General features: G+C 47.8%; 2 protein-coding genes across 11 annotated transcripts; both read left to right on the forward strand.

The window, feature by feature from the left end:
• Window positions 1-1,310: 1,310 nt before the first annotated feature.
• Window positions 1,311-12,836, forward strand: CARD9 (caspase recruitment domain family member 9). Of its 10 annotated transcripts, none has more exons than XM_027809595.2 (14): window positions 1,311-1,503; window positions 3,025-3,190; window positions 3,344-3,567; window positions 4,697-4,834; window positions 5,269-5,594; window positions 6,034-6,213; window positions 6,408-6,545; window positions 7,046-7,171; window positions 7,296-7,487; window positions 8,025-8,066; window positions 9,297-9,342; window positions 10,809-10,879; window positions 11,607-11,701; window positions 12,532-12,836. In XM_027809595.2, exons 3-14 carry the CDS (start codon window positions 3,384-3,386, stop codon window positions 12,638-12,640), a joined length of 1,647 nt encoding a protein of 548 aa, XP_027665396.1. In that variant the 5' UTR covers window positions 1,311-1,503; window positions 3,025-3,190; window positions 3,344-3,383; the 3' UTR covers window positions 12,641-12,836. The 10 variants fall into 10 exon arrangements, 7 of the variants coding, with proteins under 7 accessions (XP_027665396.1, XP_027665392.1, XP_014137836.1 ...); XM_027809591.2 differs by having other exon boundaries at window positions 1,312-1,503; window positions 6,408-6,560; XM_014282361.3 differs by having other exon boundaries at window positions 1,312-1,503; window positions 6,408-6,560; window positions 12,544-12,836.
• On the forward strand, window positions 12,829-14,797 carry DNLZ (DNL-type zinc finger). Its single transcript, XM_055719855.1, has 3 exons — window positions 12,829-13,313; window positions 13,741-13,880; window positions 14,520-14,797. Exons 1-3 carry the CDS (start codon window positions 13,149-13,151, stop codon window positions 14,689-14,691), a joined length of 477 nt encoding a protein of 158 aa, XP_055575830.1. The 5' UTR covers window positions 12,829-13,148; the 3' UTR covers window positions 14,692-14,797.
• Window positions 14,798-18,808: the final 4,011 nt, after the last annotated feature.

Here is an 18,808-nt window from a genome sequence, read left to right on the forward strand (position 1 = left end):
CTGGGGTCAGGGAGATAGTGGGTACCAATGTTACTGTAATTCAGTGTCAAGACATTACGGAGCAAAGGGAATGGTTTTGAAGTGGCTTTCCTCTTTCAGTGTACTCAGTTTTCCATAAGCCAGCATAGATAACATTTTTCCAAGAAATCCAGGTGTGGCAGAAGCTGTGCCATACAGTTCTGTGTGTGATTCACCACAAGGCTGTTACTGTGAGGCATTGGTAGTAAACGTGATCTGCGCTCTGAATGATTGTTGTCCTTTGCAAGTGCTGCTCAAGTGATGCCCCTGTAATCTTACTGCTTGTGGAAAAACTTTGTATAGCTGTCTTTGTTCTTTTTCAGGATTAAACTGATCTTTTACCGTAGAACAAAAACCCCTGAGGCTACATTGGTCAATTAGCAGACATTCAGATTACCTTTAGCAAGGGCACAGCTAATAGAGGTACTGCATCTTTTTTTAGTGTAAAGCTAATTTAATGCCTAACAAGAAGCACAGGCTTAAAGAATCTCTGAGCATCTTTGCCCCACTCCTAATGATAACATGAAGAAACTCTCCAAAACTTAGAAAGCAGAACAAAGAGTAGAGTGGGAAGCTAATAGGAAAATGTGTCATGCTGCCATGGTATCAGAGCGTGTATGTTCTCAAGACTTTTAAAACAGACTGTTAGTGAGTTCTTGTTGCAGCTACAGTTCTAGGACTGTGGGAAGGTGGGGAGGCAGTCAAAGGTATGATGTTGATGCTTAACATCATTACAATGCTGCTTGCTGTGCTGCTTCTTTAATTACTGTTAGAGCCACAGCCTGTAATTTGAGAATCGTGGGTTATGTTCCTTGCCTTGCCAAGACTTGACTCCTTTTCCTTCAAAATACTGAATTGTCATAATCATGCTTGAAGCTTAAGGACATCCAAAATTAGAGGCATCGTTATAGAAATCATCCTTTTCAGCTGAACTCTAAACCAATAGAGTTCTTGCTGCCACCTGCTTTCTTGTGTAAAGATGTTAATGGCTGAAAGGCCATTTGAAGAGGCTTTTTCTTTTGTGTGGCTTTTGTCCCCTGAAATCAGTTGGACATACCTATGCCTCTGACCTTCTTTCTTCTTAGTCTTTCTGACCACTACACAAAGAAACTTTCTGAACCCTAGCTGGTACTTCAGTGGTACAAAGTGAAAAACAATGCCAGAATGAGTCTAAAATCACTATATGTAATGCTACTGGCTGGCAATGTGACTCGCGTTTGTCTCATCCCCCATCACTCATTCTGGCTTCCCCTTTTATTTTTTAATCCTTTCTGGTTTTTCTTCCCTTCCCTTTCCTGTCTCAGAGTATAGCTGAGTAGTTTCCCCTTTTTTCTCAAAACCAGTTTTGCTCCTGGAATGATCATTGCTCTAGTCAGAATATAAAGGGAGGCTGCATCCAAGACAAGTCTTCTCAGAGATGGGACACAGATGAGTTTTGCTAGACCAGGAGAGGAAACAAGGAGGCTTTTGACTGCACAGGCTCAGGTTGGTCCATGTAATGCAGAATGCTTTATATTCATGGGAAAAAAGAAGTATTTTGCAGCTCTGAGATAAGGTGTGGTGTTTATCAACAGGGGAATGCATTTCTTGTAAGCTGCTGGGGCTGGTTTGATGTCAGGCAGAGTATTTTCTCTATGATAAGTAATGATTACTTTTATGTCAGTCCGGCTTAATAAAAGTTAACTGACAATGTAATGTGTAACACGTATGTGCTGAGGATGTTTGGAATCTTTCTCTGTGCTGGAGCAGAAAAACAGTGAAGGTTTAAGATGACCTGGGAGAGAAACACAGCAAGACATGTGTGAAATCCCAGCCCCTGTGTAGCTGCTGATGGTCAGAACTCTGTTCCCACTCTCCCTGCCCCTAAACAGGATGGCTAAAACTGTGAATTCTGAGGTTTCTGGCAGCCTTCCTAAGCCACTGGAAATGATAGTGGCTACTGCAGTCAACTCATACATGTGATAGAAGGATGGGAATTAATGACTGGGATTTCAGAAGGTACTCATTATGGAACAGTCTGACCACGAAGGGGCAAAGAAATAAAAATAATGCCACTTTCGTATTCAAAAGGCAAAGAAGCCTGGGTATAGAAGCATTTTGGGTTTCTGCATCTGTTTACCTGCACGCTTCCAGGCTGAAAAGTAGTTTTTCTGACCCTGCAGTTAATAGCAGGCCCTTGTTGGGAAGCAAGTAACTAACAACCTCAGAGTATAGCTGCTGTAGGGGAGCATTGCAGCAGGCTCCCACCAAACACCCAGAAACACTTCATCAATGGGAATGCTTCCGCAGGCTCTTGGTGCATCTGTGTGTTAGCCACACAGGTGGGGTTGTGAGCCTGAACTGCTGAAGCAGCGCAGGTGGGATCTGTGAGATCGTGAGAGGATCTGTGAGAGGCAGGTGGGATCTGTGAGGGGCGGCTGATCTTGTGGTTTCCTGGTGCATGATTTGCGCCTCTGTTTTCACAGTGAAAAACCTATACAGCTTTGTGTGCCCCTTTGCACATGGCTGAAGTACAGCACGCTGAAAAACGGCTTTTGTGATTACAGCTGAACACAGGTAAGGCTGTTGCCATTGGGAGTTTTGACAGAGCCTTTTGTGGGTGTTGGATTTAGTGATTGTGTAGTGAGACAGGAACACAGGGATCTCTGAAATGTTGGGAGGTGGAAAAGTGTGAGCTGTTCGTAAAGCAGAGGCAACAGCCAATTAGGAGAGTTGTAAACAAATTTTCACTTCTTCAGAGGGTGGTTAGCTTCAAATTGGAAAGTTGCAGTTTGCCATCAGCTTATCCTGCTTTGTGTTCCACTGTTTTTGTATAGTTAGTGGGGATTAAAGACTTAATTCTAAGCATAGCTGAGCATCTGGAGAACCCTTGGTGAAGTCAGTGAGGTTTGACAGCATGTTCTTGGGAATATCGAGTTAGCTGATTTTCATCTGTTTGTGGGGCTCTTGATGACTTGTCTCTTGCCAATAGACCTGTTGCTAAATAGTTTCACTTTCTTCTTCCAGCGAGTTCTGGGAGATGTTCATCTGCTTGGAGGGAGATGATCAAGCTTTGGTGACTTTGGTTTTCTCAGAATTTCACACTAGCTCTCCTTCGTGTATGTGTCAGCAGCATTGGTGCTAGGCTCGCAGCTGCTGACATCTCCAGTCTGGGACTGCCCTGTTCTTTCAGGTATGACTGTAGTGTGTCACCGTGTTCTGCAGGTGATTTGCAAGCAGTGAGTTAAAGACCACATGGGAAATGTGTTCCTGTATCTAAGATGCTTTTCCACTACTCTAGAAGGCTTAAAGTCTGTTTGTTTGTTTTCTATTTTTGTTTTTCAAGACAGGGCAACACAGCTCACTGATACTTCTCGCTCGCCAGCATGTTGGAAGAAGATAATGATGAGACATGTTGGAATAACCTGGAGAACTTCCGAGTGAAGCTGATCTCTGTGATAGATCCTTCCCGTATAACACCCTACCTCCGCCAGTGCAAAGTGATCAGCCATGACGATGAGGAACAAGTTCTTAACGACCCGAGCCTGGTCATGCGCAAGCGGAAGGCAGGTGGGTGAAGTGCAGCCTTTGGCCCCGCAGATGCTCCCATGTTCTGTCGGCTCTTGGGAGCAAATTGGAACGGAGTGCTAATGACTGGGCCTGAAAACACGTTGCTTCTAGGTTACCGTCTGCCTGTGCTTAGTCACAAGTGTTGTAGGCACTGCTGTGCAGCCCCTTTGCCATCCCCAGCACGTCATTGTGGGGAGAGGAGGAATGGAGGTAGCTCTATCGATGCGTTCCTGAGCTGGATGAGGGTGATGGGAGCACAGAGGGTGTGCAGCCTTATGGCGCCTGGATCTCTAGATTAGCGTAAGGGAGGGAGTTGCTTGGGTTTAACCCACAAGGCTATTCTTGTGTAACAATTTTGCAGAGGGAGATTTCCAAGATTAATTCAGCATGTATTGTCCCTCGTTCCTATCTTCTAATGTTTGAGGAAACGCTGGCTACACATTAAGTAAATTCTTTGTGACTGTTGTATACCGTCTTGGTCTTGTTCCAACCAGAGAGAATGACAGAATTCATTATGCTATTAGTCTGTCCTTTGAATTGGATTAACTTTTATTAATAAATTACTGAGGGTCACTGAAAAAAAAAATATTTTCCCTGTTTTCAGATTGGGGAACTGTAGAACACAGACAAGAAGTACCTTGGGCTTGATTTGGTATGGCATATTTCTAGACAAAGTAGGGAACTGAGCTCAAAGTGTTTCTAGTCCAGGGTTTCCTAGGCTTGTCCCTGCGACCTCTCTAGTTCTGTGCAGCATTCTTATGCCAGTCATCCTTTTTTCCCATATTTGCCTCTGGTATTCAGAAGCGAAGCCTTGAGCTGCGGAAACTCTTATGGTGCTTTAACTTACCTTTTCTGTAATTATCAGCAGGATAAGACAAAGTGCTCTTCTGAGATCTGCTTTTTGCACTCTACTATAGTAGGAGTGAGGTATAATGTTTAAATTTTAACTGTTCTTTCACAGTTTAAATACTTATATATAGTTACTGGGGAATTGGCTTAGGATTGACTGGGGGATTTGATCCCAGGGGCTGTAATCTGCATGTGGAGAAAGCGGAGCAATTTTTTCTTATGTTAGAAATAGGTAGAGAGATAAATAAATGAATAGAATATCCTGTTTCTATTATTTCAGGTGTTCTTCTGGACATTCTTCAGCGAACAGGACACAAGGGCTTTGAGGCATTTCTGGAGAGTCTTGAGCTTTATTATCCACAACTGTATAAGAAGATAACTGGCAAGGAGCCCAGCAGGGTTTTCTCTATGATTATAGGTAACGTTTGTGTTCTGAAAAACAGCTCTTCATTTGGTGTTGCAGTGCAAATTAAGCGGGGATTCACCTGCACTTTTGCCTCTCCCCAGCTTTGCTGAGCAGTCAGGGGCCTTCCCTGGCTTCTCCGTGTGCTTCGGAAGGGTTCTGGCAAGAATGGCTCTGCTGTCTGGTGTCACAGGCTGGATCTGGGAGGGTGGAGGAGGAAGCAGAAGGATCAGTTCTTCTGCCTGTTCTGTCAGTGACACTGTGGTGTAGACTGGCACAGAACAGGGGGGAAACTGCGGAGATAATTTGGTCACACATGCCTGCAGGGTTTGCATGCTTGTTGGTGGCATGTGATGATCCCAGGCTGAAGGAATAGGTGGGAACCTGTGCTCTGTGTGTGTCTGGGGAACAGGCAGGGCAGCAGTGGCTGACGCCTGCCCACCACACAGACAGTGCTGGGGAATCTGGCCTGAGCCAGCTGCTGATGAACGAGATCATGAAGCTGCAGAGCACCGTGCAGGAGGAGCGGCGGAAGGCCCAGGAGCTCACCATGTGGCTGCACGCCAAAGAGAACACGATCAGGGAGATGTGGGTGAGGGACAGCCTGCTCCGCAAGCATCAAGAGCGGGCACAGAAGATGAAGGAGGAGAGGGACAGCCTGAGCAAGGAGCTGCGGAAGTGCAAGGATGAGAACTACAACCTGGCGATGTGCTATGCCAAACAGAGCGAGGAGAAGAGCGCTGCCCTCATGAAGAACCGGGACTTGATCCTAGAGGTCAGTCACCCTTTTCTCAAGGGTCACCTCTTTTTTTCCCCATCTGAACTGATCCCTGGAAGGCTGTGCTGTGCACCAGACCTATCCTTCCTCAGGATGGTCTGGACCAGTCCAGCATAAAGTACTGTGCATCTTCTCTAGCAGGTGGCATGCCTTGGTGGTCCCTAGCTCAGCCCTGTAGGTCCATGTATGACAACTTTTGCTGTGAAGAATTAGGTCTTTCCCTCATTCAAGACAGTCCTCTCTCACCCAGGCAGTACAGGAACATCATGTTGTATCTGTTAGCGCACAGTGGGACTGTGGTCCCTGGAGCACCAAACTTCCCGAGGGAAACAGCTAGGGAGAAGCTTGCCTCGTGTTTGTCTGGGGAATGGAGTGAGAACTGGTTTTGCAAGTCAGTTTTCTCCTTGTTACTGATGAGCTCTGAACCTTCTTGTAGATCGATCACTTGAAGCACAGCCTCATGAAGGCTGAGGATGACTGCAAACTGGAGCGTAAGCACACAATGAAACTGAAGCACGCCATAGAGCAGCGTCCAAGCCATGAGGTGATGTGGGAGATCCAGCAGGAGAAGGAGTTGCTCTTGGCCAAGAATCAGGAGCTGGAGAACACTCTCCAGGTTGGTAGGGGTTGTTGAATATGGGCTCCCAAGAAGGGTTTATTTGTAGCAGCCAGGGCAGTGATGGAGCTGCGCTGAAGATTGTGTGGGTTGGCTGTGGCCTTGTTCTGCCAAGTCAGAGCACTTAGGATCGTAGGGAGAGAGTTAATATGAAGTTAGATGGTTGCTGTATCTCAGTTTGTTTGTTTGTCCAGCAGGTTGCCAGGGAACAGAATCTGGAGAACAGCCTCTCCAAGGACACCCTGGAGAATGACTGTAGCCAGATACTAGAAGAACGCCGGGAGCTGATGAACACCATTTACAGCCTTCGCAAGGAGCTGCGGCGAGCTGAGGTGCTCCAAGACAAAGTGCGTGATGCAGTACAGATTACTGCTGAGGGTCAGTGGGTAAGACAGGCAGACGAAGCACCTGCAGTGTCTTGCCTGTGAAGCAGAGGGGCTGCTCAGCAGCAATCCTCACTGCCCTACTCTAGTATAACTGTGTTAGAGTGCCTTTTTTCAACAGACTATAATATTTCAGCATTCTGTGTCTGTGGCATTAACTGTTACCTGTTAACGCCTTTGTTATTTAACAGTTCCTGCCTCAGCCTGGAGGGTGATGGGAGCTTTTTTCATGACTGGCAGCTCAGATACATGTAAATCCATTGTGTTTGCAGTCCTCCTAGTCATGTTGACCAACCTTCTGGTTGGCCTGGCTCCAGCTGGACAGTCTGGCAGAACTTTGACATTCCATGGAGGTCTGGCCATAGCAATCTGTGGCACAGAGCAGAAGTGGTGAGAGTCTAGCTCAGATTCTGCCCACAAGCAGGGTGGTTTTGACCTTGTCTCAACAGTATGCAGAGGAAAAAGAGATGCTTGAACTACAGTGTGTGTCTCTGAGGAAGGACTCCCAGATGTATAAAAAACGGATTGAAGCTGTCTTGCAGCAAATGGAGGAAGTGGCTTCAGAAAGAGACCAGGTGATAAAACATTCCTCTTGGAGCTGCTGCTAATCCTTGCTTTGCTGCTTGAAGTGGGCAGATACTGTAACACTGAATGTATCGTTGTGTGACATGCTGTGGCACGTGTTATCCCTTACACCAGGCACTCCTGACTCGAGAACAGTTCTATATGCAGTACTCCAAGAACCTGGTCGAGAGGGACGCTTACCGCAAGCAGGTTCGGGAGCTGGGGGAGCGATGTGATGAAATGCAACTGCAGCTTTTCCAAAAGGAGAGTCAGTTACTGGCTACTGAAGCCAAGCTGAAAAGGTTGCAGCTGGAGCTACCCACACCGGTATGCCTGTGGGGTTGTCATCTGTCTGATGGGTTGGGAAGCTGAGCGTGGGGCCAGAGTGTGGCTGTTCAAATTCAGCAGGCAGTGGCCAACTGCATGGATAACCATTTCCATGCAAGTTCTGAGTTGAGAGAAATGAAAGATGACAGTCCCTATTACCTCACCCTAGTTCCAGGCAGCAGGGATAAGCTGGACTGATGCAAGCTGAGGCCTTCTGTTCGTGTTTGGAGCACATCCAAAGGTGATGAGGGGATCCTCAGCTGCCAGAGAGCGAACTCTTATTTAGAGACTGTGTAAGAGCCATTTGGATGAAATTAGGAGTGTAGGGGTGCTAAAGTTTCTGGAAGTAAATTAGGTATAAAGGGGTTTTTAATTAGTGTGGCATCTTGTGTACTTTCTCCAAGTGGTTAGACAGCAGTGTCAGAGGGAGGAATTCCACACTTCTATGTTTTCTGGAGCTTTTAGTGTCCGGTGTGCTCCCTTACTGCCAATTCCTTGCTTATGAGAAATGACTAATTTATACTGATTTCATTTCAGACCTCTGACCTGGATGATACCTCCTCCAGAGATTCCCAGGAAGTGAGTAGGGTGCCTTGTTTACCTTTTACTTTCTTCTGGGATGGTTTCAAATTCCTCACTTGTGCTCAGTTCCCCAAGTAACAGCAGTTTTCAGTCCATGGCTCAGGCTCATTTCAGTGATAATCAGAAAGTCCAGAGGCAGCAAAACACCAGTGACAGAATCTGCTTGTGTCTTGAGATTTCTAAGTGTAGGACCCAGTTATGGCATTAGTCAGCGAGATTTGTTGAGTCTAAGCATATCAGGGGAATTGAATTATTTTGAGTTGCTTCTAATTGTCTCTCTTGTGGGAGAACAGGCAAAAATAAATCTTACTCAGGGGATGTTGGTAGTAAAGAGTTTTCACTTCTGTCATGGCTTAACCCCAGCCTGTAATTTAAGTACCACGTAGCCACTCACTCACTCCCCCCGCCCCACAAAGGGATGGGGAGGAGAATCGGGAAGGAATATCAAACTTGAGGGTCGAGATAAGAACAATTCAATAATTGAAACAAAATGAAAGTAGTAATAATTATAACAATTGTAATTAAAAGGAGGGAGAAGGGGAGAAGAACAAATCCAAAGGGAAGGGAGAAAAGAAAGTAAGTGATGCGCAGTACAGTTGCTCACCACCTGCTTGACTGATGGCCAGCCAGTCGCCCAGCAGTGATCAGCAGGGCCTGGCCAACCCCCCCCTATTTTCTATACTGAGCTTGACGTCCTATGGTATGGAATACCTCTTTGGCCAGTTCAGGTCAGCTGCCTTGGCTGCGTTGCCTCCCAATTTCTTGTGCCTTTCCACCCTTCTGACTGGCAGGGCCTGAGACAGTGAGAAGTCCTTGACTTCCTATAAACATTACCTAGCAACAACTAAAAACGTCAATGTGTTATTAACATTGTTCTCACATCAAATCCAAAATGTAGCGCTGCTGCAGCTGCTAAGAAGAAAATTAATTCTATCCCAGCTGAAACCAGGACAACTTGGTTTATAACTTTAGTGTGGAAGCGATTGTCACACTGTCTAGAAGCAAAAAGTATAAATGAGGCCAAAGGAGCTGGATCTGTTAATGGAGGATAAATCCATCAGATCTGTAACTTCTGGTTCAGTCTGCTGTTTTGCTGACAGCAAGGTGAACTAGGGAAAGGTCAGTTCTACATGTCCTGTTCCTTACATTCCTCCATCTGTGCCTAGCTACTGTGTGAGACAGGATAAGGGATGGTTCTCATGTTCTTGCTTTGTTTCTGTCCCATAGCTTACTCTTCATGGTCATCTAGATGAAGATACACAGCCGACTAAAAGTAAGGCTTTTCCTGGGAAAACAGAGTAGAGTTCTTGAGAGCATGGTCCAGTGTTTCAAAGAGGCAGGAAAATACATTCCTGGGTTTTATTTTTAGAGAATAATAGGTAGTCTGACTGGGGACTCAGTTTGTGAGAGGTGCTTCTCGGTGGGGTGTGCTTGGCACTCTGAGTAAGACCTCTTTGGGGTGACCCAGAACAGGTACCCATACATCAAGGCATTCTGCCATACCACCACCTTCCTTACCTATAAAAAGGAGAACATGTCCCCACATGCTGGGAACAGTGAATGCTTGAAAGCCCTTTTGAGGTAAAAAGCTCCACAGGCTGGTTTTTTTACTGCATGGTCTCTGAAAGGGTCTTTCATATGGCTGAATGACCTGGGAAAAGTGATGTCATTAGACCATCCTAGGACCTTGAGTAGTTTGGATTTTTTTGTTTGTTTGGGTTTTTTTGTTTTTTGGTTTTTTTTGAGGTAATCTTGTCTACTGAATTTGTACAGGAAAAGTCACCTGGTACATTTGAGAAATAGCTCCTGGGTGCCTTTTTTCCTCCAACTCCTCTTGCATTTGTGGCAGAGCTGAGAACAGAAAAAAACATCCTTCCACTTCAGCTAGACCATGTGGCTTTCTCCAGGGATTTTTCCCTCCCCTCTTCCCTTTTATGTTGCAGGCTGTTTTCACCAAAGCAGAACCATGTACTTAATGCTGTCACTGGTTCTGTTTCTGTGGCATCCCCAGTGGAAATGACTCAGCAGTGTGGAAAGGAATTGATAGGCTCCTCCAAGAACTTGAAATTCTCTTTCAAAACATGTTGAGAAAGGAAGTAAACCAGCACAGTAGAAAAAAAAAATAATCTGTTTTGATCTCCTGGAAGATCCAAATGATCTTTTTGTTCATTGAGATGGGAGATTTTTCACAAAAACTGAACAACACTGATCCAAAAAGCCTGTCATTATTCTACCTCAGTCAGTTCAAAACCGTGTGTCACATTACCTGATCACTACATATGGATTTTCACTAAACTGTGTGAAGTGCCTTGATACGCACAGCTTAGTTGCTGGGGAACAGGGATGAATTGTGGTTAAAATAATGATAAACGTGATTTCTTGTGGTGAACTCTTAACATGATTATTTTTTAAAATGACGCTAAGCAGAGGTGCTACTTTGCAAAGGTTCATTTTGCTCCTGCATAAGCAGAAACTGGAAAGCTGCTGTCTCTTTCTGATGAGGAACTCTGTCATCATAAGCAAGATAGAGGGTTCAAGTAAAATGAGAAGTAACTCTTGCATTGATCACAGGACTGAATCCTGAACATTTTGAGGCTTGGTTTCAGTTCTGCTGTTAACTCTGTGTAGTGCTGGGCAGCTGTTACGTTACAGCTATTGCTGTTTGATGAACTGGTGGAGGGAGAAGTTACTTCGCAATGGCATCTATGACTAAAGCAGTGATTTTTTTCCTTCTTTTAGAAGATTTCCCTGAAGGACAAGACCAGCAATTTAGTACTCGAGAGAGCAGTCTGCCTCCAAAGTCACCAAGTGTAAGAGAATCTTTGTGAGCTCTTCTTTACTATGACTGGGTTTGTGATCTTTAATGTTCTTCTTAATGACGGATTTACCAGGTTTGAGAAGCATGTAACCAGCTACTGCTTTTCCAAAATCTGAGCACTTTGTGCAAAATTCACCCTCCAAAAAGGGTGAGCTCTGAACAGCAGAACACTTACAGTGATTATTTCTCCATCTGTGCCTAGAAACTTCTAATTACTTTCTAGCCTTAATCTCTGGGTATGGATGGTCTCCAGTTTAATTGTCTGCAGTATTACTGTTGGTACAGGAAACAATCCCAGATTTACAAATGGGAGGGAATAAAGATGGTAAGAATATGTGAAACAGTACGTATTACCATCCTGCACACACGATATTGGGCAGCCCAGAAATGAACTTGCTTTTTTCAGTCTGTAGGCCCAAGCAGATGTAGGAAGCCAGCTCTGTGCAGTAGACTGCTTTCCTGGAGGAGTGTTTTGGTAGTGAACAGCTGTTCTTGGTCATCTGAAAGCATAGGCTGCCATTCTTTTTTTCTCTTTCACGTAGATGTAAAATGATTCCTTGCGCAAACAAGTCAGAGAGGAGAAGTGACCAAGCTTCGCTGGGTAGGGTGCAGTATTTTACTATGCAGAGGCTAGATGCAGTACATCAGCCCCCAAACTGGCCACCTTTGCAAACAGGTTTCACTACCTGGTGCTAATATTTGTTTGATTTTTTTTGCAGTTCAAGGGGTGTGGCTTAGCCAACGAGGAACTGGCAGAAAAGGAGCGGAGGAGGATGAAGGACTGCTTTGAGCGTTACCGAAGGTCTGGACTTCAGTAAGCAGGACTAATTCAGAGATACCCATGTAATCTAACTGATTAGCTTGTTGTATGTATTTCCTCTTTTCTGTCCATCCCCAGCCCCCAGGTTTGATTCACGGAGGGCACAAATTCATTACAGATCTTCTCTTCAGAGTCTCATGCTGAACTGGTTGAGACTCCTCTTTTAGTGCTAGAGGTAGCCAAGACAGCAATGATTGCATTTGCTCCGGACCTTGCACTCCCTTCCACAGCAGGGAGTGGAGGGCACTCCAAAGATCTGCTAGTTTAATGGGTTTGATAGATTTCTCCCCTGTGCGTGAAACCTGACATTCACTGCCTGTCTGCCACACTGCTGATATTCAAGATCAGGCTCCCACAACTGTGAATGGGAGCTGATTTCCACCCTTGATACTTGTTTGAAGGCCTCTCCTAATGCCTGGTGTCGTCACAGATCAGCACCTTTGTGAAGCCTGAAGCTAATGAAACCCTTGCGAAATAGGGACCTTAGTTCTAGAATTGGGTAGAAGTGCTCCTAATGGCGCAGTAAACTACTCTTTTAGACTGTTGACAATGTTTTTGTTAAAGAAAGGACTTTGGGTAGGATTTCTTGGCTGCTTCAACTGAACATCAACACACCACACTTCAGGGAACGTAAGAATATCTGCATCAGTCTGGGGCAATTCTCTTTACCTTGTGCTTGCTGGTACTCACAGTGTTGTTGGGTGTGTGGGCAAACCGTCATGTTAATTAAACAGTAAATGGGTTGATACGCACTAAACCTCCCCCCATGAGCTCCCCAATGCCACTTGTTTGCAGAAAACACCTTCTAAAACTGAAATGTCTAGTCTTGTTTTCAGAAAGAGAGCAATGCGAAGGGTCCCGAAGGACCGACACCACGAGGCGGACTGGGAGAACACCACCGGCAGCGACAACACCGACACCGAGGGCTCCTGAGGGTTGGGAGCCCAGCTCCCTCGGCATGGCTCTCTCAAGGGCCTCTTTCATTTGAAAGCATCTAAACAACCAGTTATGATAGTCAGCGTTTGTAATGGGACGATATTTTTCAGCTCTGCTGTCCCCGTGTCTATCGCTCTCTGAGAAAAGCAGTGAGGCGGGAGATGCGTAAATAAAATAAACGGGATTAAATATTCGCTCCCTGCCCGCGGGTGGGCTGCTCGTTGCTTCAAGGCGGGTCCCCTTGGGCCCGGGGCAGCCGTGCTCCAGCGGGGGGCTGGCGGGGCCCGGGGCCGCCCTCGAATTGGTGCCTGCCCGCCGCCGGCATGGCGGCCGCCGCCTCAGTGCCCGCCTCCGGCATGGCGGCCGCCGCCTCAGTGCCCGCCTCCGGCATGGCGGCCGCCGCCTCAGTGCCCGCCCCCGGCATGGCGGCCGCCGCCTCAGTGCCCGCCTCCGGCATGGCGGCCGCCGCCTCAGTGCCCGCCCCTGTCGCGCCTGCGCCAGCGCCATGCAGCGGGCGGTGCGGGCAGTGGTAGGGGCCCTGCTCCGCGCCCCGCCGCCATGGCGGCCCCACCGCCCCCCGGCCGCCCCGCTGCCCCGCCGCCTGGCCTGCAGCTCCGCCGGGGCGGGGCGGCCGCGGGCCGCGCAGTACCGCCTGGTGTACACCTGCAAGGTGGGCGGGGGGGCCGGGCTGAGGTAAAGGGCCCTCCCGGAGAGAGGGCCTGGCCGGGGGCGGCGGGCCGGCTGCCCGGGCCCGAGGCTGCCGTGGCGCGACCTGGGCGCCAGTTCCAGGCGGGATGTTGGGAGAGGCTCCCTCAGGGAACGGGCGGGCAGGCGCTGGCCCCGGCCGCCGACGCGGAGGAGTGTCACCCCCGCCGGGGCGGCGCGGAGGGGGCGGCCTGGGCCGGGGTTGGCGGGGTCTGAGGCCTTTTCCAACTGAAACGCTTCCCTGACCCTACGATCCAGCCCCCTTGTAATAACTAGAGATGAGGGAGGGGGAAAGACACCTTTTCATCAGGTAAATAAAATGGTTTTTTCTCGCAAAAAGTCAAGAAGCTGCAGTTCCTGTGGTCACGAAGCCCATTTTGTTTGTTTTGTAGGTCTGCCAGACCCGGTCAGCAAAGACGATTTCCAAGCTGGCCTACCATAACGGGGTGGTGATCGTGAAGTGTCCCGGCTGCGGGAACCACCACGTCATAGCGGATAACCTGGGCTGGTTCTCCGACCTGGAAGGAAAGAGGTAGGTGTGCCAGCCACGCTCTCCTCCAGCCAGGGAAAGGGCTGCTCAGCTGGTACATTCTTTTTTTTTAATGCTTTCAAAGCATGGTTCAGAGAAGACCAAAGTTTTTGTTGAGTATCGTTCTGTTTCATCCACTTTCTTAAATCACGCAAAGTGAGTTTTTTAATCTGTAATTTGACTGTTGCTACCTGCGGCTGAAATAAATGGTGCAAAGCTGCAGCAGCAGCTGTGTAATACACAGGTATCCTTGTTGGTGCCAGCAGGTGAATTGCTGTGTGTGGTTCTTCTCTTCTTCCTCAGGCTTTATCAGGCCACTGCCAGGTTTCCCTAAGCATTTCAAACGTGTAGGCTCATTGCTGCTGAATTTCAATGATTTCTAGCTCCCTGACATACCTTTAAACATTATTGTTTAGCCATAATTGCTAAAGTTATTGATCCTAATGGATGAAAGTACTCCCATAAGGTTTGGGTGGTTTTACCTGCTTTCCAAACTATGCAGAAATACTGTGGTGATGCTCGTGCGTGATTCACTGTGTGGCGTTAATCCTGAGAGCAAAGTGTGGAAGAGCGAGCCTGTGCTTGACTTTCATGTTCAGCCTTTGCTGTGGTGACGCTGTTGGTTTTCAAATCGCTGTTAAGGAATATCGAGGAAATCCTGGCAGCCAAAGGGGAGAAGGTGAGACGTGTGGTTGGCGAGGAAGCCTTGGAACTGCTTCTGGAAAACTCAGCAGATACTGGGTCTCAGGGGCAGCCCACAGAGGGAGAAAGCGGGGAAGCTCCCCCAGAGACTGGCAGCAAGGGACAGACCTGACAAATAGGATTTGTGTCGATCTGCTGATGACAAGAGAGACTCTTTAACTTTTTTTCCTTTATTTCAGCTGTCTGTGTTTTAAAATAAACTCGGGCATTGGTCTTTCTCTGTTGTGTGTCTTTGTCTTGTGTAGTTTTGCCTTTGGTCAAGCTAATGTAGAGATGGAATGTAGATATTTTTCCTGATGCTTGTTTTGCTGACTTCGCTGAAGCACCAAGACTTGCCTTAGTGTCAGGAGCCCTGCTTTGTTCTCTGCTGAGGAGGCAGCCAGTAATTCTTTGTCCATGTGTTCTGGCCTAGGGAGGTACAGCTGTAGCTGGAGTTCTAATGATGTCTGGCCTTGCCCAGGTGTTGCGTGGTAGCTGTTTGCAGAGCTTGTGGAGATGCATCCCACGGCAGAGCAGCTGAGCAGAAGGAGACAACTGATACAACCTGAGGAGATGGGGCCCTGACCCCACGTGAGTTTACAAAGCCAAAATGACCCTGCAGAAGGGTCAGATCACTAGCTCTTAGTGCGGTCATGTGTTGCTTTTTTTCTTTCCTTTGCCATTTTCCAGAGTTTTGCTTCTGTGCCCCTCATGCCAGGGTTGAAAGTCTCCTGGATTTGTGGGTTACAGAGTGAGCTGCCCTGTGGGAATCCCACTCGGGGTGATGAGTCGGTGAGTGGCTTCCCAGCATTGGGGTTATGCAACTTGTTGGTGAGGGGGAGGATGGGCGTGAAGGCAAAATTAGTATTTGTGAAGCATGTTGGAGATAAGTAGAGCGCCTAGAAAAGTTGTCTTATAGTTACTTGACAGATATTGAGGTGCTCATTAATGCTACTGCTGCATGTTAAGAGCAGTTAGAAGAAAAAATAATAATTTAATAAGTGAAAAATGTAGGTGTTTACCAGCATATAACACTCGGGTAGTGATGAATCAGACAGTGAGGTGATCGTACTGTGCTTTGTTAGGGCTTACTTCTGCCTGCATGAACATTTAACTTCTCTCGAGGTCTGTTAGCTTGAAGTACAGTAAAGTGTCAGCTTTCTTACAGTTTTAAACTCGCAATCAAAGAAATAATTCAGGTTGGAAGAGACCTTTGGAGGTTTCTAGTCCGGCTCCCTTGTTCAGAGGAGGATGCTCGGGGTCTTGTCTTGAACATCTTTGAGGATGGAGATCCTACAACCTCTTTGGACCCCTGTTCTGGTCTTTGACTGATCCTATAGTAAGAAAACCCATCACCTAAGTGAAATTTCCTGTGTTTGAACTTGCACCCGTTACCTTCTTTTCAAATGCTGTGCACTTCTGAGGAGAGCCTGTCTCTGTTCTCTATGTCCCCTCATTAGCAAGCTATACAGAAAGCAGTAAAATGCCTCTTAGCCTTTGTGTCTCCAGGCTGAACAAACCCAGTTCTTTTAGCCAAGCATGTCCAGGTGCTCGTTCGTGGGCCTTATCCAGCCAAGAATTCAGTGAGGGCATTGCTGTACTAATGAGGATTAATGAGTTTGATTAATCTGAAGCGTTTGTAGGGATTTTATGTGTGTTGCATTATAAGCATGGATCAGAGCAACAGGAAAGTAGTCATGTTTTCCTGTTGGTATATAAATTCAAAGTGATGAAACAGCATTGAGGGGCAGGAACTTCATCTGTCAGCCAGCCTGTGTGTGTTCAGATCCCAGTGAAATAACAGCTCCATCTGAAACAACTACATTCTGGAGTGATCCACGTGTTAGGAAACGGGAGTCTTGCATCTTCAACCATTGCTGTGTGCTCGCCCTGTTGTGAGTTGCTGGTGCATATTAGCACTCTGCTGGAAGAGTGGTTATTTTATTACCTTTTTACCTGACAATCAGTATTCTATTTCCATTGTGCTCATACCTTTGATGGGGTGGAACAGAGCAGCTGTTGCAGGATCCACGTTGCCTTGGGAACAGTTCATTTACAACCTGACTCTTTTAATGCTGTTTTCCTTACCTTTCTTACCTGTTTCTGTGCCCTAGCTACAGAAAGGTGGTGCTAGTTTTTGCTGTTACAGTAAAAACTGTAGCAAAGTCTGTCCGTGTTGGCTGTTAACTAGATTTTAGTGTTTCCTCGGCTCAGTGTCCGCTGGCCTTAGGTACTTTCTGGAGGCAGGACAGAGCGCTGGTCCCTGTGCCTCGAGGCTTGGCGCTGGTGCAGCAGGCTGGCCTGCTGCTGCCTTCTGCAGCACCCAGAACTGAGGGTGGAGGGTGATGTATTTTTCCTGCTGCTCTGAAGGTTCAGGCCAACATCATGGACACAGTCTCGAGTTGCCCCAGGGGAGATTCAGGTTGGATATTAGGAAAAAGTTTCTTTACGGAAAGGGTGGTCAAGCACTGGAATGAACAGGCTGTCCAGGGAAGTGGTTGAGCCCAGTCTAAGTGATCCTATGAAAACAGGAGGCAGCAGATGACAGAGTGGGTGAGGTGCTGGCGTGGAGTGCAGGGAGCTCGCTGCTCACTGTTGCCTGTCAGAGGTCTGCAGCAGGCAGGGTGTGCAGGGAGTGCAGCCCCCAGGGGCACCAAGCACTAAGCCTGCAGTACGCAGCTGTGCAGGGGAGAATTTGTGCTTCTCATGACAAAACCTTACGGGGCTTTCAGCTGGAAGGGGAGAGGGTTGCAGCTGTGTGAGGCAATTTGCATATAATACAGAAAGATTTGCTGCTAATAGATCGCAGGGAAAAAAGGAATTTTGTTCTCCCTTTTGAAGTGGGTTTTTCTGAAAAATGTTGTGTCATGGGAAGTGTGTGTTCTTCTTTAAAGGGGACACAGGTGAGCATGCTTTGTTTAAGGGGAGCCCAGCAGACCTTGTTTTAGCCAAAGATGAGGGAGCAGGGAGAAGAGAAGGAGCCTTCCTCCTGAACTGGAGGTATGTCAAGATGGGGAAAAAAGTGACGTGAAGGTCTGGTGCAGTGGAGCAGAGGAGGGTGACTGAAGGTGCAGGGTGAGTCTTTGCTGCACAGAGGAGAAGCAGTGATTTCAGGGGGGGTAAAGTAGCATTCGCAGGATGGGCTGCACACATGAAGCTGCTTGTACATTCCTTGAAGCATGCCATAGTGGCTGTTAAGGGATGGATCCAGTTCCTGAATCCTGTCCCACAAGGGCTTTTCTGCAAAATGGCAAATACTTTGCCTCTTTGTTTTCTGTGTCCGAGCAAATCCTTATGTAGTGCAGAGTTAATCTGATCAGCGTGGGACTGAGGGGTTGCATCAGTCAGCTGCAGGGGTTACTGGTGTTCTGGCCCGTGCTCAGGAGACAGGCAGTGGTGTTGGTGAAGGTGAGATGGGTGCCCTGTGGGGCTGGGAAGTGAGCAGTGATGGGACTTGCCGAAGGAAGGCCTTTGCAGGCCTGAACAAGAGGGAGGCTGCAGTGCAGAGGCTCATTTGCTGGGGCTACCTGCCATGACCCCCTGATGCTTTTTGCTACTAGTGTGTGTGAACATGTGTGTGCTGCGTGGGACTCTGCTGCCTTACAGAGATGGTGATTCTAGACCCTGCCACGCTTGGGTGTGCTGTGGAAGGCTGAGCGGTACCAAGGAGCCACTTGGGAGCCCCTCTGGGGGAGATTTGCCTGCTTTGCTGAAGTGGTATTTGGGCAGGTATGTTTCTTTTCCTGTAGCAGCAGCGCAGGTGGTGAGGAACGGCTGTGAAATGAATTGCTGCTGATTTGTGCTGCTTGCATAGGGCCTAACATAGGTGGGTTCTGGCCCTACTTAACATAGGCAGAGAGGCACAGCGAGGGCGAGTCCTCCACTCAAACCCTGTGTGCCTGCATCTGCGCTGTGTCCCTGGGCTGGGCTGTGCAGCACAGGGATGGCCCTGCCTTACTGCAAAGCTGCGCAGGAGTTAACTGAGCCCACAGCTGCGTCCTGGCCTAGGGGGGCCCCAGGGGATTGCTAGGAGAGCTGCCGAAAGCTGTCCAACTCCAGACTGAAATTTACAGTGCTGGGTGCTCTGGGCCAGCGTAGCCCTTCCTGCAGGCTGAGAGCCTTTCCAGCCAAATGGAGATCAATGATGGCTGGAGCAGGAACAGCGTGAGGCTCTGGGGAGGGCTGAGGTAAGTGCAGAGACTCAGCCCTGACATGAGTTGGCAGATGAGCAATACAAAAATCCCCACAGG

Source organism: Falco cherrug, chromosome 9, assembly GCF_023634085.1.
Source record: "Falco cherrug isolate bFalChe1 chromosome 9, bFalChe1.pri, whole genome shotgun sequence".
Lineage (NCBI taxonomy): Eukaryota > Metazoa > Chordata > Aves > Falconiformes > Falconidae > Falco > Falco cherrug.

Excerpts from the sequence above, each read along its gene's own strand:
- CARD9 (XM_027809591.2), top strand. The coding sequence starts at position 3,384 with ATGTTGGAAGAAGATAATGATGAGACATGTTGGAATAACCTGGAGAAC. Across the intron at positions 7,172-7,295 it reads TGGCTTCAGAAAGAGACCAG|GCACTCCTGACTCGAGAACA; the intron begins GTGATAAAACAT and ends CCCTTACACCAG. Across the intron at positions 7,488-8,024 it reads AGCTGGAGCTACCCACACCG|ACCTCTGACCTGGATGATAC; the intron begins GTATGCCTGTGG and ends ATTTCATTTCAG.
- DNLZ (XM_055719855.1), top strand. The coding sequence starts at position 13,149 with ATGCAGCGGGCGGTGCGGGCAGTGGTAGGGGCCCTGCTCCGCGCCCCG. Across the intron at positions 13,314-13,740 it reads GCCTGGTGTACACCTGCAAG|GTCTGCCAGACCCGGTCAGC; the intron begins GTGGGCGGGGGG and ends TTTGTTTTGTAG. Across the intron at positions 13,881-14,519 it reads TCCGACCTGGAAGGAAAGAG|GAATATCGAGGAAATCCTGG; the intron begins GTAGGTGTGCCA and ends ATCGCTGTTAAG.